We start from the raw sequence: 24,511 nt of genomic DNA on the forward strand, positions 1-24,511 counted from the left end.
CCTCCTCGTGGGACACTTCTCAACACAACAGCTTCTTCCCAGGTAGTTCAGCCTGAAACACAAGTGTCTGGAGATGAAGCAGGAACATCTCCAGAGATGGAGAAACCCTGCTGGGGGTCAGAGAAACCCCGTGCACCCACACTGCCTGCTTCTCTACAGCCTCCACTGAAGGCAAAAGCCTTGGTGGCCTTGGGCTCAACTTGCACTCCTTTTCCGATACCGTTTGACTTCCCTGCAAAGAGTTCCCTCCCTCCTGATCTTGCTGTGAATTTAACTTCCCTGACATGGGGTGAGGAAGGGACCAGTGAGAGCTGGGTACTCCTGGGTAACTCCATGCACCGCTGGATTCACACCACAAGCTCCCCAGGAGAGGGGCTTTGCTCTGGGCAGTGCCTACATGGGGGATGCTTCACCCCAGCTCCTGGCTCGGTGATCCCACTCTGCTGAGACATGCTACCTGTGCCGCTTCTCCCAACACAACCTCAAACAAGCACTGAGTATTTTTTTTTCTTGGTAGCATGTAGGTCACTGCAGAGCCTTAGGGACCTGACAGCTGACATTCATCCTTGGTTTTGAATCCATGTGTCAAGCTTTCTGGAGGCAATAGAAGTGCAGTTGCTGGTGAGACCGACTGCCTTTTGTGTGGCTTCAATTAAATGTCTTTCTTGGCATGGGATAGTTGCCAGGGCTCTTTTTTTTGTTGTTGTTGAAAGAAAGAGTTTTATTTATATATATATATATATGTATAAAGTCCCACCTGTTTTTTTGGAAGGGTTTCAGCTGGAATGTAACGGATCCCATCTTCTTCTATAGAAAGGTGAGCTGTATTTTTCAGCTGAACTTTTCTCCCTTTTATAGCCGTGATTTGGCACATGTGAGGCATAAACAGCGGCAAGGTCACTGCCCTTCCCCAGCCGAGGAAGGAAAGCCATGGCACGTGCCCGGGCCAGTGATACAGGGGCAGCTGCTGAGGACAAGTCTGGGGGAGACGTGAGCTGTGGGCTGACCCGCAAGACCTGTTCACTGTTGGAGTTTGTGCAGGAGCCCTGGAGTGGCTCGAAGACACCGGGAGACACGTGTCCTAGCTGCTGCGGGGACTGCCTTGCTGATGAGATGCCTTCACAGCTGTGACCTCTGGAGAGGACCCATGGGGATGGTCATGGCAGAGCACGTGCTTCTTCTTCCAGCCTTTATTTGCTTTGTCTTCGCTGCTCTTTCAACCGAGGTTAAAAACAGCTCTCTCTCTAGCAACAGTGTGTGGGCAACTGGTTAAAACAAGGCAAGCAGCCACCATTGTCTCTTTCTTTCTTGCTGCACCATTTTAAACTTTGGTTGCTCAAATGACTGTTTCCAAACCTGGGTTTCCCCCTCCCTTGCAAGCCATGCTGCCTGGTGAACCTTGCATTGTATCTGGGTGCTTTGATACCCACTGCCGTCTGCAGAGGATGAGGCGGTACAAGTCAGCAGCTCTTCACTACAGTGTTACATTGCTTGACCACAGATGCATTTAAATTAATTTACTTAATTATTTTTTTATCAGTATTGCACTTATTTTTATTATGCATTTACCTATTACCAAGTGTGCATATAGCAGTCTCAGCCCCAGCTGGTGAAGTGACCTGCCCTGTCTCACCTAGATGCGCTCCTTCCAGCAGCAGCAGGTGATGCCAGAAATGCAGGAGCCACAGCACCTTGGCTCAGTTTGACATTGGCATGAGCAAGGAGATGAAGCCCAAAGGTGTGAGTCACTTGGTGAAACTGCAGTACCAGTACCGCTGTGAATTCCCCAGTGACTTAAAACTGGGGCAGAAGGAGGGATTGGAAATCCCAGGGGTGTGAGCAGCCAGGATGATGAGAACACAATCCTTGTGTGCCAGGAGCTTGGCCATGCCAATGAGCTCATTTCTGTTTGGTGTTTTTTTATTGTGCTCTGATTAATATGGAAATTGTCATATATGCTCAGGCTGGGTGACAACACATCCTCATGCATTTGCTGATGCTGCTCTGGAAATGCCTTTTGGGCTGCAGGGTGTCCCTGGCTCCCCTGGGTTGCAGTGGGAGCATGAAGTGATACTTTAAATCCTCTGCTTGCTGCTCCAAAGTTCTCCCAAGCATGGCCTTTAAAGGTTGTGCCATCAACTGTGTGATTAATTAGCGCTCTTCTGTTTCACTTGTTTGCTGATGATATTCAGTGATGTGACTGAAACTCACCTCCCAGGCTGGAGACAGTCTCAGGCACTGAAACAGGCTGGACATGTATTTTTAGTAAAGTAGTATTTTCAGCTCAGGATTTGAATTTTCTGGTGATTTCCTCATCCCTCTCTGAGTCACACCCCAAGTCCTTTCTGTTGTTTATTGCAGATGTTGAATGTTACAATCATCCGGGAGTTAAGTGCTCATTTTTTGGAGGAAGAAGGAAGCGAGCAGCAGGATGAGCGCTCACTGCTCATCGGCACCTGGCATCCAACATTATGGCAAAACTTCCAGCGAGCTCCAGTTTATATATATTATTATAGAGGTAATGTATTGGAAAAGGCACATAGCAGGCTTTAAGGCCATTCCACGTTACTGCTTGGCTCAGCTGGAAGCGGTGAGGGATCAGCCCCGGTGCCCTGACCTGGAGATGAGCACAGCAGGGCTGGCTGTCCGTCCGTCTGTCCAGCCAGGGTCCTGCGGGCTTATCCCAGACCCCAGAAGCAGCAGGCTCATGTACCGGGGGCTGCAGCACTGGGTAGTGAGCCAGGGTGCCCTCCTCTACTGCCACTTCAGCTAATATTCCTTAACGTGGTTTCTTGCCTCAGCCTGCAGGCAAGGATTTAAGCCAGAAACACCGTCAATCAGTTTGCCCTGCCAGCATCAACTCACCTTGGAGGTGTCAGCCCTGCAACGGTGCTTAACTCACGATGCGCCTCCCCAGCTGGATGCTGGCACCCGTCAGGGCTGCATCCTAAAAGCTGGTACCCTGGGGTTTCCCTCCTTGCCTTTACACTTTACACAGATTTCCAAACTCTGCACCAGTCAACAGACATTCAGAGCACCGAGAAGCTTCAACACAGGGATGGAGCAGGGGTCTGTGGGCTGCCGGCACACCGGGCTTGTGCCACAGTGCCAAAAGGGAGCAATGCTGTTGTGGTTTCCTATTTGCCTTCTCTACTCTGTGCCGGGGCAGACTTGTGTCCCCTGGCAGGACCACCTGTGTCCGGGGAGGATGCTCGCTGCCGGAGCAGAGGAGCTGCTGGAAAATCTCTCTTGGAAGCCCAGCAGTACCAGTTTACTGCAGGCAGAGGAGAGCAGGCTGAGCCCTCACCATTAAGCAACACGCTCTTCCCGCTGCGGTGCGTCCGTGCTTAACTTGCCATCGGTCAGAGAAAGACAACACACGTGGGGACGAGTGTGTGTGGCAATGCGGGGCCTTCCCAAAGCGTCGGCTCTTGCGCTGGACTGGAGCGGCAGATCTGGAGAGGGCCAGACGGGCTGTCGGGAGCACTGAGCATCAGACACCGTGTGGCCTCTGGAGCTTCAGGGCTGGGTTGCTTCTCCCTGGGGGGTGCATCCCAGGACGTAAAGCCCCCATTCCTGAAGCATGGGTGTCCACAGTCCTCCTGGCGTGCCCGGGGTGAGAGCAGCAGGGATACAGGGACTGTCTGGCAGCAGGGCCATCCCTGCACGGTGCTGACTGCTGGTTGCATCGTCTCACTCAGCCCCAGCTTTGGGGACACCAGTTTTTGCCAGAGAAATGGGTGGGACTCCCTGCAGAGCCCAGCTGGGCAAAGGTGCCTGGGTGCTGTCCCTTCCCACCTCCTCCTGGGGACTTCAGAGCCCGTTGGGCCATTTTGCAACCCAGCAGAGGATTTCCCGCTGGCGAGGGCTACGCCTGCCCTCTGAGAGCAGTGTGTCCAGCTACGTCCTTTCCTCCTCCTGCAGGAGCAAGAAATTGGACAATGAAAATGGAGCTGATTGCTTGAGAGACGGCACGGCGGCCTGGGGCCAGGGGATGGCACAGCGCAGCATTTTAAAACTGCAGGTAAGTGCCCAGTGGGATATTTTGCCAGCTCAGAAGGAGGTGGGAGAAGGCTCTGCGCTGCGCCGGGGAATACGCTGCACAGGCGGGTTTCGAGAAGCAGCACAGGTTGAGCTGGTAAATTATGAAATGCCACACTTGAGGTCTGTTATATAATGTCCCTTTACAGAACCTGGGAGCTAAATATAAAAGAGACTTATGTTTGGGGCTGGTGTAAAGCGATGCTCCAGAATGGGGTTGTGTGGGAAGGAGCGCTCTGCAGCGCTGCGAGAAGCGGAAAGGCTTTCGAGACCCTGGTTTCACTCCCAGCTTCCATAGCTTGTTTTCTCTGCAACCTTGCGAAAAGCATTTACTCCCTGGGTCTCAGTTTCCCTCCCTTTAAATCAGGAACAGTAAAACCTCCATTTCCTTGCAGCTGCATTGTCAAGATTAATTCATGTTTGCAAAGTGACCTGAGAATCTATAAAGCCCAACAGTACATCATTATCCCGATCTAATCTTGGCATATAATATCAGCGGGCCAAGTTCCCCTCCCACACTGGAGGAGAAGGGGTTGTGCCAGCGTAGGTGAGGGGAAAATTCCAGCTGAGACCATTTTGTTTTCTTTGAGGAAATTCCCCTCTTGGTTAGCTCTGAACAGAAGGATCAGCTCCCACACAAATCGGCTCATGCCGAAGTGCAGAGGGGTGGCTCGTCCTGCCTCTCCAGGATGCTGATGGTGATGCTGAGCTCCCGCAGGACCTGCTGCTGCCTCGCTGGCTCCTGCTGCTCCCAGGTGACAAGGCTGGGAGCATCTCCCATGGGAAATGCAAGCAGGAGCAGAGCAAAATGCCCTAAGTGCCAGGATCCAGCCTGCTTGGCAGTGATCTGGGGCTGTTTCACACTCCCTCAGCTCCTGCCCTCTTCCGCTGTATTTCCACCACTGAGCCCAGCGTGGCCCCCAGCATCCTGCTTTGCTCGGAGGATGCTCCCTCCTGTCCCTGTTCTCCATGAAATGCTGGGAACAGCCTGGCCTATCTTCCTTCTTCCTCTCTGCACGCAGAGAGAAGACCGCAGATGCTGGACAGTCACGGAGGAGCTAGACTGGTTTTCAGGTCAGGTGTGACTGTTGGATTTGGGGGCTCAAGGAAGCCAGGCGCAGACTGAAGGAGAGCTAAAGCACGGGATGTCAGAGGAAAGCCTGGCGAGGGTGAGCAGGGGATGGTGCTGCCACAGCCTAGTTCCTGCAGTGATGGAGGGATGCAGAGATGGAACTAGGATCAGCCTCGTTCAGCTTCTCTGCCAGCGCAGAGACACCAAGGGGCAGCTAACAGAGGGCCTGCCCCAGCCCGCAGGACCGGGGAGCAGCTCACCTGAGCTCACAGCGCTGCTCATTTCCCCCCGGAGGTGGCTGACATCCCATTCATGGGTTACCTGCAGACGGGAGAGCGAGAGACTGCTCCATCCCTTGTCTTTTGCTGGGACAGGGATGATGCAGAGCATCGTGGTCCCTGAGCGGAGGCTGAAATGGGGGTGTAGGAGCCCCAGGAAGCCTTGTCACCCCCCTTGCAGCCCTCCCCGCTGTGCAGTGCCCATTGGGAGCCGCATTTCACAGCCCGTGTCTGGCTGCATGGCTGGGACCTGGCCAAAGTGGATGCGCGGCCCCTCCAGGTACGATGTGTGGTTTCTTAAAACCACCTGATCAGCCAGGCCTGATCCTGCACCTGTGAAACCCATCCGAATTGCTGGAAAAAAATGTTTTCTGACAGGATGGAGATTTGCAGGGGTGTTGCCAAGCAACTGGCTCAGCTCTGCTGCCTCCTGCTCCTCTCCTCCTCCTGAAGAGTGAGCAGGCAGGGGATGGCTGCATCCCTGCATCCCTCTGCCCTGCCTGGCCAGGGCAGCCTGCCTCTGCCTGCCTGGGGAGGTACCACTGGGGAAGGCAAGGACCACTTGTGGCTGGTGCGCCGGGGTGCTGCTGGCCGGTGGGGGTGACCGCTCCTGCACGCCCAACCCATGGCAAATCTCCATCAGCAGCAGGGTTAGAAACAGGCTCTCTCTTCCAGCCCTTCTCTGAGCTGTGCAGCTTCCCTTTGAACTAGTCCCAGGAATGTGTGCTGACACACCGAGCAAAACGCTCAGGAGGACTCATTATAACCCGACTTTGATTAGTGCCACCTCTGCATTTCTTTGGGAGTTGCTTCGCATTTACCCTAAGAGAAGTTGGCAGCCCGAACCCTTGGGATCTTCTTTTCTAAAGCTTTAATTTAAATCAACTCTTGGGCAATAAACTGCCGGTTACAAAACTCAGCTGATGTCCCTTGTAAGGCCTTGGACCTGCAGCCAGGGCCATGAAGCAACGGCTGGCAGGAGGGGAGGCAACTGATAGCTGCGATCTTGCAAAAGATCAGTTGCTGAGTGAGTGGCAATAAAGAGCAAATCCAGCCAGCTTGTAGAAATGGCAAATGGGCCAGACTGCTGAGAACAATCTGTTCCTTCTCTAGAGAAGGGCTGTGGTGCTGGCGATGGGCTGGGCAAGGGGCTATTCTCAGTGTGAGCTGCTCTGAAATTCTGCTTCAGAAAAACGGCAGGGCCGAGACAGGCTAATTACCAGGAGACATGTCCTAAATCAAATAAAAAGGCTGCAAGTGGCTTTGCCAGGCTGACTCTTCACCAGGGAGGTTTGTGCTGAAGGAGCCCTGCTCTGCCTCGTCCCACAGACCCGCTCGCTGCTGTGTCCAAAGCTTTCTGCTCCAGCAGCACAGCTGCCAGGCTGATGCTGGGGCAGGGAAACCCTGCTGATCCACCTCAGGTCATCCGCCGGCCTTTGACTGTGCACTTTACTGTCTCGTTCCATCACCTACTTAATCAGGCATTAACGTCACAGAAGGAGAGCAGTTGGTGCACCCAGTTTCTTGCCCAGTGCTGCAATTGCTGTTGGAAGGGGATGCCCCAGAGTGCCCAAACCTCTCCCATCAAGGCAAAACCGGGGCGACAGAAAGGTCTGGGACTGTCTATATCAGCATCGTGCTGGGCTGGACCTGGGGTGCGCTTCCTCCAGGCAGATTTCTTTCGCTTGTCCTGCTTTCCTTGGGGCTTGTGGGCTCCCCCAGGATGCTTGCCTCCTGCGCCCAACCCAGAGATCAAGTGGCCTTCATTTGATTTGGAAAAGAAGAGTAAAAGGAGATAAAGTGAATAGAGATGGTACAGAACACCCATACAGCAGTTGAATTAATTGCCTTTAAATGTTAATTCAAAATAGTTTCCCTGAGTGATACATAGGCAAATCCTCAGTTGCTTTAAGCCACTTGTGGAGCGTGTTCCACTAATCAGGTGTTCTTAGCCCCGATCAAGAGCATTGCACGGGATGGTCATCAGGAATGATTAATTGGAAACAGCTCTTCTAAAACAGGCTGTACCTGCTGTGCTCTCCCATGCTGCCCAGCTCTGCCCAGAGCTGACACGGAGCCGTTGGGGTCTGTGGGGAAGGGGCTTTCCTTCCCGACTCCCCCTGTGATGTGCTGCTGTCTCCATGACAAATCAGTCTCCCACCCCTTCTCCCAGCGCTCTCCAGCTTGATCCGGCACGGGGGGCTTCCAGCACAGCATCTAGATTTGCCAACAGACTTCCCTGGGGAAGAATGGGATCTGGGAGGGCACAGCGGGGATTTATTAGCTTGGCTTAGCCATAGCCAAGTGCCCTGCCGGACTTTCAGGCCTGTTGCATGGCACATCCCACGCCTGAGCAAAACCCCTGCCTCCTGCTTGGGTTTGATGCTGTAAAATGGCCGTGTCCCTCCAAATCTGCTGAGGGAACGCCAGCCCTGCTAAGAGCGTTACTTTGTGCAGTTTTGCTTACATCACAGGCAAAAACCCCCCACGTCCACACAGAGAGCCCCGTTCCTGGCCAGGCAAGACCCCGCGTGACAGCAGCTTCTGCCGCGGCTTTGTCCTTGAGTCCGTTCTCTTCTCTTGCTTTAGCTAAAATCTTCCCACAGACAGGAGTGCTTGCTGTGTGCCAGGTTTGACCTGAGGCCAGTGAAATTTTCAGAGTTCTTTTCTTGCTTTCAGGCAGTGGCGCATCCTCAGCTATTTTGCTTCTGTGTTTTCCCACCCGTGGCGGCAGCTTTGGAGCAGTAACTCAGCACGGTGTACCTGCCGCAGTCGGAGGCGTCTCTAAGTTAGCACAGAGAGGGGAAGGAAATCCATGTTATTAGGCTCCACTGGAGGGGCTGAACCTGCAGTGGGAAGAAGTTTTGCTTTCCCAAAGTCAAGGGCTGGGAAACTTGCTCCTAAAATGACCCTTTAAAAAATAGCGAGTAATGCCACAAAGGAGTCAGTTCACTGCTGGCAATCACATTTTGCTTGGTGTTAGCAATTCAGAAGAAGCCCATCTGCAGGAAATTACCATGACAATTTCCTCTTTGGAATTACAGCTGTAACTCCTTTTCACTGTAATGGAGGAGGCAACCAACATCCTCCTCTCCCCTCACTTAATGCCAATTACTCTTAAAACTTGAAGCCAGGTACCCATACAGAGCCACCTCTACCCCATCCTGCTGCCCAGAGGCCGTCGCTGCTGCACTTGCAGGCTGTCGGGAAAAACACCCCGGAGGTGAAAACCAGCTACTTTTGTGCTATTTTGTCATCTCTAACGATGGATAGGCACTTGTTATTTTCACACTGTAAACTTTCAGTGTGAGAAGGCTGTTCTGCTGCATGGTTGTAGAGTGTCCGGCATATTTGGCTCTGATTTTGTTGAGGTTTAAAGTGTTAAATCAGGTAAATAGCATCAGATGTTTGCAGTGTTGTTTCAGATGCCGGGTGTGAAAGCCTTCTCTCCTGGAAGGGTGTGTGCCGAGGAAGGGCAGGCGAGAAGAAGTGATACTGTGCAGGGAGAGAACGACTCAGCGTGTGACGACTAGATGGCGTGTATTTTGAAAGAAACATTTTCTCTAAGAAACACGTGGAGCAAAACATGCCAGCTCCAAAAGCTGCAGGTCTGCAGCTCTCAATGTGTTTGCAATTCTTTTAGGACCAAAATTGGTCTTGCCCATTGCAGGCTGGTGTGGTTCATGTAGATATTAAGACAGCCATTCACCAGAGGAAAGAAGGAAAAACCTGAGTAGAAAATGTGCTCCTGGGAGGCCATTCACAAGCCAAGCCTTGGTAAGGTGGCACCACGAGGCCAAGGTATCACTCCAGGTCCATGGGACGATGCTTAGCAGAGATGGACCTAGCGTGTGACTGAATTCAGGACCTCTTCTGCGAGGTTTTGCCATCATGCTGCTGCTTGAGAAGACCTTACTCCATCACCAGCTGCCTTAGTGCTTGTCAGCACCTTCCTGCTCCTCCCAGCGCTGCTGCTGGTGCTGGCGGGAGTTTGATTCTGATTTAATCCAGGATTTTAGAGGAGGGAAAAAATAAAGTTTTGACAGTTCCGTATATAGTCCTCTGACTCACAGATTTCACGTGTCAAACGCTGAAGACGGGTTAAGTAGAACTAAGTTCTGGATTTGTTATAAATAGGCATTAAGTAACATGAGTGTATTACATTTGCATGAAAATATGGGCCTGATCCTCTAGCTTACCCCAGAGATGTTCTGTGACATCGATGGGACGCTCCAGGTTGGTGAGCGGAGATCGGAGCCAGCCCAGCTCTGGCCGTTCCCTGCAGCCTCTATTAAACTGGACCCAGTGAAAAAGCGACGTTGTTGCTGAAATTAGGAAGGATATGCGCTGCTTGCACAGACAGATTAAAATCTGGCCCTTAAAACAGTACAAGCAGTTTAATTAGACCCCAAATCTGCAGCTGAAGGAATAATTTCTCCGTGTCAATCGGCGCTTAAATGTACCTGTTAAATCGGGGAAGACGGGTTAAGGTGAAAATTGCATAGAAAGTCACTTTTCTTTTGTTTCTCCCCGAAGATGGAGATTTGTTGGATTCAGACGTTACAGACGATCTCATCCTGCTCCGCTTACCATCACAGACAACGAAGTCACCCTCATTTGGAGCAAGACTGACAGTTGAGTATTGTTTGGGTGAAAATGGCCCCCTTTAATATAATAAATGCTTGTGCAACAAGTGTGATGGCCACTGACTACCAAATCAGATCCTTCCTCAACAGTTTAATTTACTGACTTCTTCTTTGCTAAACAATTGAGAATTGGTCCATGGAGAAGGAACACAAAAAGGACAGGCGCTGTGGACTGTCTTTTGAGGCTGGACTAGTCCAAGCGAAGGGAGAGCAGGCTTTTGAGTCACCCAGTGGCATTGTTTCTGGAAAAATAATGTCCGCCCCTGCATCTCTACCTTTATTCTGAACTGGAGCTTGGGCCCTATTTCTGCTGAGGGTGAAGAGAAGCGAACCAGAGAGGAGGGATCTGCAGTATGAGGCAGTCAGGGCCACCGAGACAGAGTGACAACCTCATCCCTGGAGAGGTGGTGGTTATTATCCCACGGAGCTGTTGATCATGCAGGAATGGGATGAAAATCCCTGGGAGCTTCCCCCAGCCCCGCCGGGAGCCTCAGGCTTCAGTGCCTTCCCAGCATCGCTCTGCCCTCGGTTGTGATTTTTCTTACCTAGTGCCACATTCTGCTTTCTGCCATGAAAATCATTTCCAAGTAAATGCATCCTCAGAGCCTGTCTGTCTGGCTGTGAATTAGCCTGGAACTGGATGGCTGGCTTGTTAGCTCATCAGAGTCTCCGGGATAACGGCAAAGCGCAACCTCAGGAGCGATGTGCTGGCTGGGGATTTTGCTCATCGCCTTGAACTGGCCGCACCCTGCAACCTGGGCCGCAGATGCCCTTTGCTCACCTTCAGCACCTCCTCTGTTCCCCTTCACCCCAGAGCTGAGTAAGCAACACCAGGTCTACAAAACACAGCCCTGCTGCAGCCTCCAGCGCTGTCTCGTGCTTCTGCCCTCCAGGGATCTCTGGGTTTGCCGAGTCCCTGGGAAGGAGCTGGCCACGCACTCCAGCTTATGAGGAAGGGATTATCACAGCTCTTGTGACTCAGCCCGTGGCTCCCGTGTGCTTCCCTGCACGGAAGGGAGAGAAGCAGGCAGGAATCCTCAGTTTGTCCCCTCTGCCGGGCTGCCTGAAGAGTCTCTGTCCCCAGGGACATTCCCCAGGCCGGCAGTGCCAACCATTGGTGCTGTCCCGACGGCAGGCATCTTGAGGGTGTCTGGATGCTGAGGGCAATGGCAGTGATGTGGTGATTGCAGCCTCTCCACAAGGAAGACAGGTAGGAAGGCCAGGGAGCCGGCTGTGGGGCCGGCAAGGAAGGGAAAGCAGCTCTGTGGCCCCAAAGTGCTGCTGGGGATGGTGAAGCCCTGGGTGCTGCTTTCCAGTTGGAGCAAAAGGCTTCCAAGTCCCAAATTACGGGCTGATTCAAACACCGCAAAGGGAAGCAAGAACGGGTAAAATGTGGGTTTCTGCTTGCTGTGGACATGCAGCCAGGGAGATGCTGGAGCACATGCTTCAGGGCTGGCTGTGGGACACGGAAACCACTTGGGTCTGTTTCGCGTGGGCTCCCAGCGCTGCCCATGGGGTGGGTGGGGGTGCCCCGGCCGCCCCCTTGGTGACAGTCACAATGGAGACCCCATCCATGCTGCGGTGGGACCTGGCAACGGGGCCAGTGCCTGTTCCACAGAGCCTGGGGCAGGGAGCAGGGCTGGCTCCCTGCCAGGCTCTCCTCTCTCCTGCACTTCCCGTGGGAGGCAGGGGGCTGCTCTTTGGGAATATCTGACTGCCACCGTGGTCCCATCCCCTGGCTGGAGAGGAACCGCAGCACCCTGCGGTGGGGTGAGCAGCGCTGGGGGCAAGAGGGGAGCCCGGGGGGCTGCAGCAGGGCTGGGGGGGACCAGCGGTGGGGGTGAGGGCTGCGTGGTCAGCCCCAGCGCCTTCCCTGCCTGCGGCGGGACAGGGGCTGAATCCAGGCGATATCCCCCACTTACGCTCCCCGGGGGCTCTGCCCGCCGGCATGGGGGGCCTTGGCCTCGCCGGGATTTCTGTGGAAACCCAGGTACTGGACAGGGTGGAACAGCTCAAACCATCTGTTCTTCCCCTACTTATAAACTCAACAGGAGGAGTGTGTTTTGCGATGACATCACTACGGATGCTCTCCTTTTATTCATCGCGCAGCCGTCTGTGATGGTTTCCTCATGTGCCAAACACGCGAGCGGGTGCTGAGGGGCGGGCAGGGGGACACAAACACCCCCTTAACCAGCGTTTCATTTCTCCCCTTGGGAAGCAGGTCTGTCCCCGCAGAGGCTCCATCATCCCCTTCCCGAGGCGTCTGCAGAGCAACCAGCAGAGTTAGCTGGAAGAAACGATGGACTCCAAGGTATAAAGTGAAGCACAAACCCAAGGTGAACTTCTCTGCAGGTGCAGGTCTGCCACGGGGACCTCCCCTGCAGAAATAAACGTGGCGGTGCGGTCAGCCGGGCAGGCGGTGGGGAGCCAGGCTTGCTTTGGCCAGCAGTGTTGGGTGGTGGGGGGACTAATTCTGCAGCCCTCCTGTGCTGGGCACGAAGCTGTGAGGCGGCTCGGCAGCTCTCATGGAGTTGGTTTGGATGACTCAGTGTTTTGGGTGGTCAGGCATATTGTGACGTCATGAATACTGGGTGGCAGCGAAGAGCTGAAGGTGGTGACAAACGGCTGGAGGTGGTGGTGCCATCCACCCGCTCCCCAGTGTCCAGCTCTGCTGTCTACCGCTGCTGGTCGTGTTTGCTCAAGTGACCAAGCTCTCCCTCCCTGTGGCAGTGGGGAGAGCCCTCTCTGGAGCAGAAGGTTTTGGACGTGCCCGCGATGGAGAAAAAAAAGGTGTCTGAAGCCGAGTTCAGGAGACTGCAGAGAGAGTTTCAGAGAGCAGCGGAGAAGAGGAAATCTTACGGTGCCAACGTGAGGCAGCAAATGCAGGCTCAGGAGTGAGTGCAGCTTTGTGTTTGGAAAGTTCCTCCATGCCGAGATCTGGGGACCCCGGTGCTGAAGTGAGGAGGGGTGAGGACTTGCTCCGGTATTGCAGGTGGGATGTGCTAAAGGTCATTTGTTGTCGTTGTGTTTTTACAGAAAAGAAATAGCGTCGCTGACTCAAGAACGCAAAGTGGTGTTATTAACGCCGAGCCAGATCCCATCCCCAAGAAATAGGATGCGGGATGAGAGGAATTGTACGGGGCTCCAAGGCCTTTTGCAGACCAAATATCAGTGTGATTCCCTGATTAAAGACAGAAAAGCCCTGTTAGCGGAGCTGGACAAGGAGGTAAGAGCATCTGGAGCGTTCCCTGGCTGAGCACGGTAGAGCAGTGCAGAGTCACAGAGTCAACCCTATGTAAAACGCACTTGGTTCAGGCTTTGGAATATAATGCTGCCTCCTGGCAAAAACCACAAGACAATGCCAAGCGGGCAGAGCCAGGCTCCCATTCAAGTCAGCACTGGCTGGAAACGTAAGGTCTGACTCTCAACCACCTTCTTGTCCCACGGGTCTCTGCAGCTGCTCTTTGACGGCACGCGCCTGCCTGGGGTCACACAACATCCCTCTGCTTGTCCCTTGAGGGGTTTTTTTTTCCTCATGTAAAAAAAAAAAAGACAAAACTGGAACAGTCAGTTGTGCTGCCTGAGACATGGGAAATAGAGGAGCAGCAACATCTAAGGGATGTCCCATCACTTCTCCTGAGGACAGTCTGGTTGGGTTTGGTCAGTGGTGGGGTGGCATGCCCAGGGCAACCCAGGGCTACAGAAGTGACAGGTCCCTGCAGCTTTCTGCTCTGGACAAGCCACCCATGACGGAAGCCAGGGAACATGCTCAGGTGGTTTGCAGGTGCTAGATGTGCTGTAGAGTTTTCCGCAACAGGGTTAGCTTTCAATCAGGGATCTCTTGGCTGAGTCATACCTCTCCCACCTGCCCCCGGCTTCGTTGTTCTCCAACTACTTCGCTCTTCTCATGGATTTATTTCCTCTGGCAGCTGCCCACTTCTGACAAAAGTTTTCCTCCACTCATTCCCAGGGAGTGCTGCGCAGACCCCTGTCTGGCCAGCACTCTACCCCTACCAAAAAGCCACCCTCCTTGCCTCTTCTGCTCGGCACAGAGTGCTGCTGTGCCGCCTTCAGCACCTGCTGAATTTCCCTCCAGAGGCAGCTGCGTTTCCTTTGCCACACGAAAATAAACCCATTCCTAGTTACAGCGTATGTTTCTTGAGTGTGCAGGGTGGGATCCCTTGGGATTAAAGCTGCCGCTGTAACTGTGAGCTCCTTAATGACATGGTTGCTGTAGTTCAGGTCAACAGGGTATTTTCTTTGGCTAAGTGTCCTGCCAAGAGTCCAGAACGTAGGGGTGGAGATTATACTGACTTTTTTTTCCCCTCTCTTTCTTTTTTCTAACCTGTACGTGCAGATACTAGAGCTGGAAAAAAAGATGGCGAGGCAAAACCGGGCGGCAGTGAAGGCGAAGCAAGCAAACAGTAGCAAACAGCTGCAAAAGCAGATTGAGACACTGGAGCTGCATCTAAACAACGTAAGCAAACATTTTGCAGACCTCCGGAGACCATGTGTGGGGCCACACTGGGGCCTGTGTGCAACCCCCTTTTTGGCCAGGACCAAGTGTAATGCTGCAGATGCATTTGGTTGAGACAAACTGCATAAAGGAGGAGCTGGCTCGTTCCTCTGGCCTGCTTGCTCCCAGAGTATCTCAAAGGCTCCTTCAAGCTTGGTGAGCCAAATGCAGCACTTGGGCCATGCCAAGAAGCCTGAAGGTCTGCACCTGTTTAGTGATAAACCTGAGCTGCCTGCAGCCACCTTGCCTTGGACACCACCAGCTCCTGGTCTGTGCCATGATCAGCCTAGCCTGCTGTTACCTCCCCTGTCTTGGGGAGGGGGATAGTACAGGAGCAACTTCAGAGAAGAGATTTGTCCCAGCTGTGGTCAAGGTCTTTCAGCAGAAACCTGACGCCCCCAAGTCCCGCACCAGCTTCAAACCTTTTGCTTGCCTCTCCCCAGGTCACCGTCCATTTCCATACCATCCTGTCCAGAAACAAAGAGCTCCGAGAAGAGATTGAAAAGCTGCAAATCCAGAAAGCTCTTTTGGGCAAGCTCTCCTTGAAGCTCCATAAGAAGCTGGCTCAGCAGAGGAGAAGGATGAACACTGCCGCTGAGCAGTGCACACAAGGCTACAAGCAGCGGTACGTGGCCTTGTGAACCCTCTGTGGCAAACTTGGCGCTGGTGGGCAATGCCAGCGACGGGTGTCGATGTAAAGAGAGGCCATCTGCAACTTCAGAGAGAGGATGCACCCGCTGTTGTCTAGAGCTGGGTGCTAAGGCTTTGGTGCTTGGTCAGTGCAGGGAGACCGGTACCTCCAGGGGGGTTTACTCCGCCTATGCCAGATGTTTCTCAGGATGTGGTGAACTGCCCTATGGAGCAGCCTCTTTCCCCCCCGAGTCCCATCTCAGCCTGCATGGGAGGGTGCAGCAGACCTGGAGCAGAGACCAGCCAGCTCCAGGCAAAGTGAGCTTGGCTGCCACAGCTGGGTGCTGTGTCCGAGTACAAACCCCCAGCCAGAGCTGTGTTAGCTGCTGCTGGCCTCGGGCTAACGCAGCTGCATCTGCATGGGAGCCGGCCAGCGTGCACAGCATCACGGGGGTTTTGCTCGGCCAGGCACAGAGATGCATGGGAATGGGCAGGACTACAAATCCTTATACCTTCCCGTGGTGTAACCTGCTGCTCTCTGTGCTCAGGATGGGGGCTCTGGCAAGGATTGCAGCCTTGAACAAAAGACACATAGAAGACACAGTCCAGCGCAATGTTGAGCTGCAGGAGCAGAAGCGTGCCCTAGAAAAGGAGAACAAACTGAAAAACTTCATGCTGACCAAGTGCAGAGATCGCTCGGAATTGGAGGAAGTGGCCAAAAAGAGAAAAGGTACCAGATGAGAGAGAATACCTGCAACTGGTAGCACAAGCCAGGAGTTGGCAGAGTTGCCCAAGGGGGTTGCGTATAGAAGCTTATGGCTCTGCACCCCAAAGGCGGGACCTCTCCCCATAGCTCTGCACCCCAAAGGCGGGACCTGTCCCCTGCCTGCAGGCTCCTTCACCCAGCCTTCAGCCTACAAGTGGAAAGGATGAAGAGTGATAACCAAGTGAAAGCACCCAGCATCATGTGTCTTGGGGTGCCCTTGGGGCAGAGGGAGGGGTGGGGAGGCAGGGAGCTGCCCCTATGGCTCCTTTTGTCCTCTTGGGGAAGGATCCCACCGTGTTTGCCCCGTTCCCATGAGGACAGGGAGCTCCCTGCTTAGTTTTGGGTGAAATAAAGACACTCTCTGCCCCTCTGGCCCCAGGCCCCACGCCAAACCTCAGGGCACCTGCAGGGAAAGGCTCTGCAAAGGGAGCCCTGCAGGGACACGCACAGCCAGGCCTCTTTTTCCATCTCTCCCTCAGCCCTGAAGGCAGCCCAGTGGGCCAAGCAGAGCCAAATGGAGAGCTTCGAGAGCCAGGAGGTGGCTTACAGGCGCCTGCTGGAGCTGGCAGAGGACGGGAACTTTGACCGCCTGGTGGATAACTTGATCGAAAAGGAGGGGAAGAACTTTGCCTCCTTCATCTACATCACTGAGCTGAAGAACGAGATGGAGAAGATGAAGCAGAGGATCAAGGATGTCCAGGTCTCTTCCAAGCTCTTCATGTCTGCCCTTTCTCAGCTGGTGCTTTGGGGCTGGCGTGGGTTTTTTTCCTCTCCCATGTGTCCGGCCTCGCTGCTCACAGCGGAGCCCAGCTCACAGCCTGCCACACGGGTGGGATTAGGGGAATGCAAAGCGGTAGCCCAAAATAGAACTCCCACAGACAGAAGGCTGTGTTCTCAGAGCTAAAAGTGTCTCAGTGCTGCCACCGTGTACCCAGCAGTATGCAGGAGGGCCAAGAGCTGCCTCGGCCTTGAGTGGGGCTGGCTGGAGTGAGAAGGGGGGTCATGACTTGTCCTCCTGCCCTGGGGACAGTGGTCCCCAGAGGGGTCAAGTGGGATGTCCCTGCTCCCAGGGTGGAGGGATGGTCCCCAGCCTCTCTTGGGCACATCTGGTGAGCATTCAGCCAGTATGCCCTCCATGTGCTTGTGTTTACACAGGACGAAATTACGACCCTTATGATGGACCGGGAGGACGCAGAGACGGGCAACTTCCATGTCCTGCAGGAGCTGGAGGTATGGCAGCCGGGATTTCCCTCTGCCAGGGCAGCAGAAGCCTGTGTGTCCCGGCATGTGTCCTAGCGAGTGTGGTCCCGTCAACACCGCTCTGGGCAACGGCTGGAGAGGCATGGGCAGAAAAGGGCCCTGCATTGGCTTTGGCAGCCCTGTCTCCCAGTGCATGATGAGAGGGTGACTGCAGGGCTTCTGCCAGCCCTGGTTCTCTGGCACCTGGGGCCTGGGCTGTGGCATGGGGAGCTTGGGATCCCCTTCACAGAGCCTTTCCCCTGCAGGGATGGGAGCATCCCACAGCCCCTCCTGGGCCGCCTCCAGTGTCCGGACTGGACTTGGCCAGGACTTGGGGGTGGGGGGGCGCGAGCAGGGGGCTGTTGTGACACCTGGCAAAACCTTTGCGGATAGGAAAAACTAGCGGAAACCACGAGGGAAGCCAACTGGTGCGAAGAGAGATGCAAAGAGAGCAGCAGAGTCCTGGGCCAGATCAAATGTGGCGTGGAGGCCCTTTTGGAAGTAATCGGTGGCGATGCTACGAAGACAACGGAGCAGCTTGGAGAAAATGGGCAGATCACGGATGGGAATCTGACGCGGATTTTAGGTGGGTCAGGGCTGCCCGCCTTCGCTTGCCACATGGCCCAGACCTTGTCTGTCCACCCCCTGCTTGCCCCGTGTTTAGATTGAGCTGGTTTCCTGCCCCCACCCCGTCATGCACGGGTGTCCCTAATGGGAATTTGCGATGCCAAATCCCCAGGAAATTGAGGAGCCAACCGGGACGTAGAACCACCCCGGTGGACCCCCCAGGCCCCCATGTTGGCTCTGGGTGTGGGACCCAGCCTTGACCCCTCGCCCCTGGGGAGCCTGACGGCACTGCCTGGGGGGAATCCATGGGTCCTGTGCCCAGCAGACCGCCGGGGCGGCGTTTGGGCAGGGCCCGGTGGAGGGGCCCTGTGGGACAGCATTCCCTCCCACCCAGGTCTCGTGGAGAAGGAGACCAACGAGCTCCTGCTGATGGAGAGCGTCCTGCGCTACACGCGGGCTGAGGGCTCGCAGCCGGCCCAGCCCTTCGCCAGCCCGCTCCTGGGCACCACCAGCCTCCCGTGGGTGATGGATCGGGCCCGGCTCTGCCCGCCGCCCCCCGCCCTGGACAGCACCCCCGCCGACATCGCCGCCTGTGAGTGAGGTGGGAGGGAGGGGCTACGGCCAGGCAGACAGCCAATCCACAACCCCCTCATGGCCGCCTGGCCAATCCCCCGCTGCCACCTCTCCTCCCCAGCCAATCCCCACCGGCCTGTCCCACCCCACCACATCTATAAGGCCTGTGCCGGCAGACACGGGTGTCCTTTTCTTGGGCAGGGGAGGTGCCGCTGGGCCACGGGCAGCTGCACCAGCTGGTCCTCCAGAGCTGCGAGAAGGAGCTGGGCCACGCTGCCGCTGCCGCCAAGAAGGGGAGCAAGAGCCTCAAGGAGTGAGAGCCCGGCACGGAGGGATGAAATAAACAGTTCCGCTCCTCAGCTGCCCCTCTGCTTCTGCGCCCTGGACATCCTTCCATCTCCCAACACCTTCTGCGGGCTTCAAAAGCTTGCCGGCTGATATTTCGGCACGGCTTGGCCCACTGCTGACAGCAGCCATGGCCGGGGGTGGGAACAGCTGCTCTCCGGCGGGGGGGCCGTTGCCGTTGCTCAACGCCACGCGCTTCCCGCAGCTGGGCATCGCGGGAGTGGTGCACCGGGGACATGGTGACCACAGTCCCGGTCCTGCACCATGCCTGCCCGAGGGGCTTGGTGAGGCCACGGGGGGATGCAGAGCGGGCTCGCGGGGCTTTGCCTGCTAAGCTGGGAGAAGCCGGCAGCTCTCTGCTGCCTGAAGGAAAGCTGAGCTCAGCGCTGGTCCTGGGCTGGTGGGACCAGGTGGCTGCTAGCCACCAGCCCTGCGTGAAACAGCCTGTTTGGGTCTGGGAGCTGGGCCACGCTGGGAACCGAGGAGGCAAGGGGAGGAGAGGGCACGCGAGGGTGATGTGCAGGGGCCGGGAGGCTGGGGCAGGGGGGTCTGGGAGGGCGCGGGGGCTCCCGCCGGGCACAGCCGCACTGCGCAGACACACTAGAAACTGGAGCTTTGGCCCTATTTCTGCTGAGGGTGAAGAGAAGCGAACCAGAGAGGAGGGATCTGCAGTATGAGACAGTCAGGGCCACCGAGACAGTGACAGCTTCATCCCTGGAGAGGTGGGGGTTATTATCCCACGGAGCTGTTGATCATGCAGGAATGGGATGAAAATCCCTGGGAGCTTCCCCCAGCCCCGCCGGGAGCCTCAGGCTTCAGTGCCTTCCCAGCATCGCTCTGCCCTCGGTTGTGATTTTTCTTACCTAGTGCCACATTCTGCTTTCTGCCATGAAAATCATTTCCAAGTAAATGCATCCTCAGAGCCTGTCCGTCTGGCTGTGAATTAGCCTGGAACTGGATGGCTGGCTTGTTAGCTCATCAGAGTCTCCGGGATAACGGCAAAGAGCAACCTCAGGAGCGATGTGCTGGCTGGGGATTTTGCTCATCGCCTTGAACTGGCCGCACCCTGCAACCTGGGCCGCAGATGCCCTTTGCTCACCTTCAGCACCTCCTCTGTTCCCCTTCACCCCAGAGCTGAGTAAGCAACACCAGGTCTACAAAACACAGCCCTGCTGCAGCCTCCAGCGCTGTCTCGTGCTTCTGCCCTCCAGGGATCTCTGGGTTTGCCGAGTCCCTGGGAAGGAGCTGGCCACGTACTCCAGCTTATGAGGAAGGGATTATCACAGCTCTTGTGACTCAGCCCGTGGCTCCCGTGTGCTTCCCTGCACGGAAGGGAGAGAAGCAGGCAGGAATCCTCAGTTTGTCCCCTCTACCGGGCTGCCTGAAGAGTCTCTGTCCCCAGGGACATTCCTGGGGCAGGGGGTTCTGGGAGGGCACGGGGGCTCCCGCCGGGCACAGCCACACTGCGCAGACACACCACGCCAGCCCAAGCACCGCTCACACCAGCGGCTGGGTTTCCTCTTGCCAAGGGCAGTTTAATGTGGATGCCATTGACGCATTCCCCAAGGGGAGAGGTAAAGGGTCCCCCCGCCCCCCGTGCACCCCAGACAGAGGTGATCCTGCCAGCCCCAGTGCCGAGCGTGGGCTAGTCCTCTTCACCGTGCGTAATGATGTGGACAAGGTTTTATAGTCCAGGTTGCCAGAAATGTCCGGAGGGAAGGCTGCGAACATCTGATCGACCTGCCGGGAAACAAACGGGTTGAAAAGGCAGCGCAGAAGGGCTTTGTGGCTGGGGGTCTGTCGGGGTGGAGGGCACAGGAGGCTGGCGGAGGGTGGGAAGGAGCTCGTACCTCTTCCTGGGAAAACCTCTCGCCCTGCGTCATCAGCATTTCTTTGATGCTGCAAACAAGAGCACGGTGAGCACCAGGGAGGCCTCGGTGAGGACACCCCCCTGCCCCCCGTCGAGGCACCCCTTACTCACTAGGCAGATTTCAGGCCTTTCCCCTCTGGATCGAACACCTTGAATGCATTCAGGATTGTCTCCTCCGGGTCAGCACCTGCGGGTGACATGGCCACAGCCGTTGGAGGTGGCGGTGGAGGAAGCCAGCTGCAGCCTCCTGCTTCTCCCAGCCTTTGGGGAGAAGGTGAGGGCCAGGCTGGGAAGTGGGGGGCCCACAGGAATGCTGACCCTGCAGCTGGGACCTCGACCGTGGGTGGTGGCATGTAGAGGAGCAGACATAGTGTCATGGTGTGCCCACAGAGCAGGCGGTGTCACCACCGCCCTGGCGTCCGGCAGCTATCTAATCTTTTGGGTGTATTTATAGAGCTCCAGGCACAGACTCGTGGGGCCTCGTAGCCTTCTGCAGATCTGCCGGGGGGCTGCGTGCCTTGGCTTGTGTAAGTGATACAGGGTGCAGCTGGATGGGCCCCTTGGGTCAAACCCATGCTGTAGGTAGGGCCCTTGCCAGGGTGGCACTTGGTGGCACCGTTGCTGTCAGCAGGCTCAGAGGCACTGCAAGATCTCCTGGCCCCTTTTTTCTGGAGGGACAGCAGCAGCACAGCCTGTTGGTTTTTTTAAACGGCTGTGGAAACTGAGGCATGGGGACCTGCTCCTCCCCCGCAAGCGGCTGGGGAGACATGGGATGAGATCCAGCTCTCTGCATGGGCAGCCCCAGCCCTGCCTTTGGGACTGTTGGTATGGCAGGTTGGCACGAGTTTTGGGGTGCAGGGACCTGCCTGGGGACAGCTGCTCAGGGTACATGGCGCTGAGTTTGTCCTAGCTGTGGTGCCTTGGGATGGGGAGGCGGGGGTAGTGCCCAAGGCCACGATTTGGAGGACAAAGACTGGAGCTCTTGGGGAGAGGGGTTCTTGCTGGTTATGGTCCCAACAAAGCCTCTCTCTCTGGGGGGGGTCCCTGTGTTGCAACTGGGAGAAGGTGGCACTAAAGGGTGTGGGAGGGGTGGGTGAGGGAGATCATTTCACAGGTATCCCCGGGTTGTCCCTAGGTGTCACCTCTTGGCCGTGGCGTGGGAGGCATCTTTGCTCTGACCCACTCCCCAAGCTCTGCACACCGCAGCATGGCAGTCGGTGCCACCTGCCTTTCCTTGAGCAGCTCCCATCTGAGGCCTCCAAGGAGTCTCTGATGGGTCTCGCCTGGAATGGTGATGGAGATCCTGGGAGCTGGGTGGCCTCCCCACGTGGGACGGGATATTAGTGATGGTGTGGGTGCCCACCAACCCCGCCAGCTTCCCGGGTGCCCCCTCACCTTTCAGTTTCTCTCCAAACATGGTGAGGAACACAGTGAAGTTGATGGGGCCGGGTGCCTCCTTGATCATCTCATCGATCTCCTCGTTTTTCACATTCAGGCGTCCTAGGGGAGAGCAGCGTTGGGCGACTTGTGTGTCCACGTCCTGCTGCAAATTCATGCAGACCTCTGCGCTCCGCTCTACATACTGGGGGCTAGAAGACACAGCACAGGAGCCTTCCCCTGGAGGATTTTGCCCCCAGCCGAGGGAAGCGGCACAGCCCTGGGGAGCCACCTTTGATAAGGAATGGCAGTAGCAGAAGCGATGATGGGAGAATCAACGTGCTGGCTGAGGGTGGGTGGGCTGGACATGTCCAGCTCTGGTTTCTCGGGCTGCAGGATCACAGCAAAGAAGGCTGCAAAGGACTGAGCTGTGCCGCTTCCCTCCTGCACGGCCCCATGGATCAGCCTCCTTCAGCCCTCCTCAGAAGCTGTTTTGGGTCAAACCCACCAGCACTGTGGTTCCCCCTGGCCCCCAGTGCCAGAAACGAACAGGACTGAATGCCTGCGTCCTCTTCCCTGAGCTTGGGGTGTCTTTGGGACTCCCCAGCCCCATCGCTGCTTCGTGCTGACCTCCACGACGGGAGAGCCAAGGTTGCAACTTCAGAGCTTCCTACAAACCCCGTCAATCCCTGTAACGCCCGTACACCCAGGGATGCTGTGGGACGGGCACAGCCAGGCAGGGAGCATTTGGCTGTGTGACCCAGGAGCTGGCTCTCTCTGGTACCTACGGGATAAACCACCCGCTGCTGCAGGAGCTGCTCCGAGTCACCCGGCGTGGGATCTCACTCCCTAACAGAACTGGGTTTGGATCAGGCAGTTTCCAGCAAAACAGGAGATCCAGTTAACTGCCGGGGCTTGGCTAAAGGGGGGCTCACAGCTGGTTTCTCACTTAGTAAGTCTAACGTTGTTGAAGCTCCTGGGGAAGGTCCTAAAAGGGGGCTCACCGAGTGCAGCAAACGTGTCTCTCAGATCTGCCTTGTTGACGAAGCCATCCCGGTTCTGATCCATGATGTTTTAAAGCTGGTGCCGGTGGCCACCCTGTCCCTGGAGTTCACGCCAAGGGGGCTTGTGGGGTTGGCCCATGTGTCCCAGTGCTGGCTGGTGGCCGGAGGCCATCTCCTCTGCCACAGACGGCTTCTGTGCCCTCAGCCACGTCCCTGCACCTCAGGCTGCCATTGCAGGGGGGCTTGGGGGCATCCTTCCCTTTCCTTGCACTCCCTCCCTGCATCCCCCTTCTGCTGGCAGCATCTTTGGGAGCTCTGGGAGGGTTTTATCCATCTCTCCTTCGTGTTCAGAAGGTTTGCATGTTTAACAGCTTGTTCCAAACAGACTTAATTTAGCATCTTTGCCTGATTGAGCTCCATTTTCACTCGGACTGCGGCAATAACCAGGAGGATCTGCCCAGCTCAGGGGTCTGGGGAAGAGCTGCCACCCACAAAACCAGGGGCTGGCTGGGCCGGGGACAAGGCAGGTCACGGGGACGAGGATGGAGAATACCCCCATCCCTGGGCTGTGGCCTGTCCCAGGGATGTGCCCCGTGCTGGGCGCGGGATGTGGCCCCAGGACGATGCAGCTGTGCTGGCCTCCCGAGCCAGAAATAGCAGCGTTATCTGCCATGCGCACGCCCAGACGCACCGCAGTCGAGATAATGTGGGCAAAGCAGTCAAAAAGGCAAATTAATTAAAGCGCATGTGCTAATTGTAGGGGGCATGTGCCTGAAAATAAGTAGCCGCGGCAGAAGCGTGGCCGGTGGGGGGACCCAGGCACCCGGGGGCACCGAGGGCTGAGGCCAGGCACAGCTCAGTGCACGCGCTGCGGGAGCTGCGGTGGGCACCGAGGGGAGGCGGAGGGGCGCTGTGCCCCCCGAGGCGGCTCAGCCTGCGCTCCTGTGCCCCCCTGCGCCCCCCTGTCCCTTAGTGTCCCGCTCGGGTGCCGCCCCAGCCCCCGCAGTGCCCCCCGTGCGCCCCCGCCCCGGCCCGCTGGGACGCGCTGCAGCGCGGCGGCCGCCGCCAGGTGGCGCCATTGTAGCGGGCGCGGTGCGGGCGCTGCCTGGTCCCCGGCGGGGCAGCGAGAGGGGAGGGGTCGGGGGAGATGGGAGGGCAGGGAGAGGGGAGGGGTCGGGGGAGATGGGAGGGCAGGGAGAGGGGAGGGGGAGGGGGAGAGGGCAGGGCAGGGAGAGGGGAGGGGGCAGGGGGAGATGGGGGAGCAGGGAGAGGGGAGGGGGCAGGGGGAGAGAGGGCAGGGCAGGGAGAGGTGATGGGGCAAGGGGAGAGGGAGGGCAGGGAGAGGGGAAATGAGAAGGCAGGGAGAGGGGAGGGGAGAAGGCAGGGAAGGGAGAAAGCAGGGAGAGGGGTGAGGGCAGGAAGAAATTTGGGGAGAGGGGCAGGGAGAAAGGGGCAGGGGGAGAGGACAGTGTGGGGGGCGAGGGCAGGGAGAGGGGCAGGGGAAGAGGGATGAGGGGAGAGGGCAGGGAATGGGAGGGACAGAAGGGAAAGGAGCAGAAGGGGGAGGTGCAGGGAGGAGCGAGACAG

The 24,511-nt window shown here is 56.5% G+C and overlaps 1 protein-coding gene and 1 pseudogene across 2 annotated transcripts; one reads left to right on the forward strand and one right to left on the reverse strand.

The window, feature by feature from the left end:
- The first annotated feature begins 10,171 nt into the window (after positions 1-10,171).
- Positions 10,172-18,687, forward strand: LOC119142499 (coiled-coil domain-containing protein 63-like). 2 transcript variants are annotated; one of them, XM_037375538.1, is made up of 12 exons: positions 11,100-11,247; positions 12,259-12,348; positions 12,768-12,931; positions 13,074-13,263; positions 14,395-14,514; positions 14,997-15,178; positions 15,732-15,913; positions 16,429-16,649; positions 17,105-17,179; positions 17,582-17,774; positions 18,150-18,347; positions 18,530-18,687. In XM_037375538.1, exons 2-12 carry the CDS (start codon positions 12,337-12,339, stop codon positions 18,643-18,645), a joined length of 1,653 nt encoding a protein of 550 aa, XP_037231435.1. In that variant the 5' UTR covers positions 11,100-11,247; positions 12,259-12,336; the 3' UTR covers positions 18,646-18,687. The 2 variants fall into 2 exon arrangements, with proteins under 2 accessions (XP_037231434.1, XP_037231435.1); XM_037375537.1 differs by lacking the exon at positions 12,768-12,931 and having other exon boundaries at positions 10,172-11,422.
- Positions 18,688-20,318: 1,631 nt separating this feature from the next.
- Positions 20,319-23,132, reverse strand: LOC119154266 (annotated as a pseudogene).
- Between the last annotated feature and the right edge of the window lie 1,379 nt (positions 23,133-24,511).

This window comes from Falco rusticolus, chromosome 1 (genome assembly GCF_015220075.1).
Source record: "Falco rusticolus isolate bFalRus1 chromosome 1, bFalRus1.pri, whole genome shotgun sequence".
Classification (NCBI taxonomy): domain Eukaryota; kingdom Metazoa; phylum Chordata; class Aves; order Falconiformes; family Falconidae; genus Falco; species Falco rusticolus.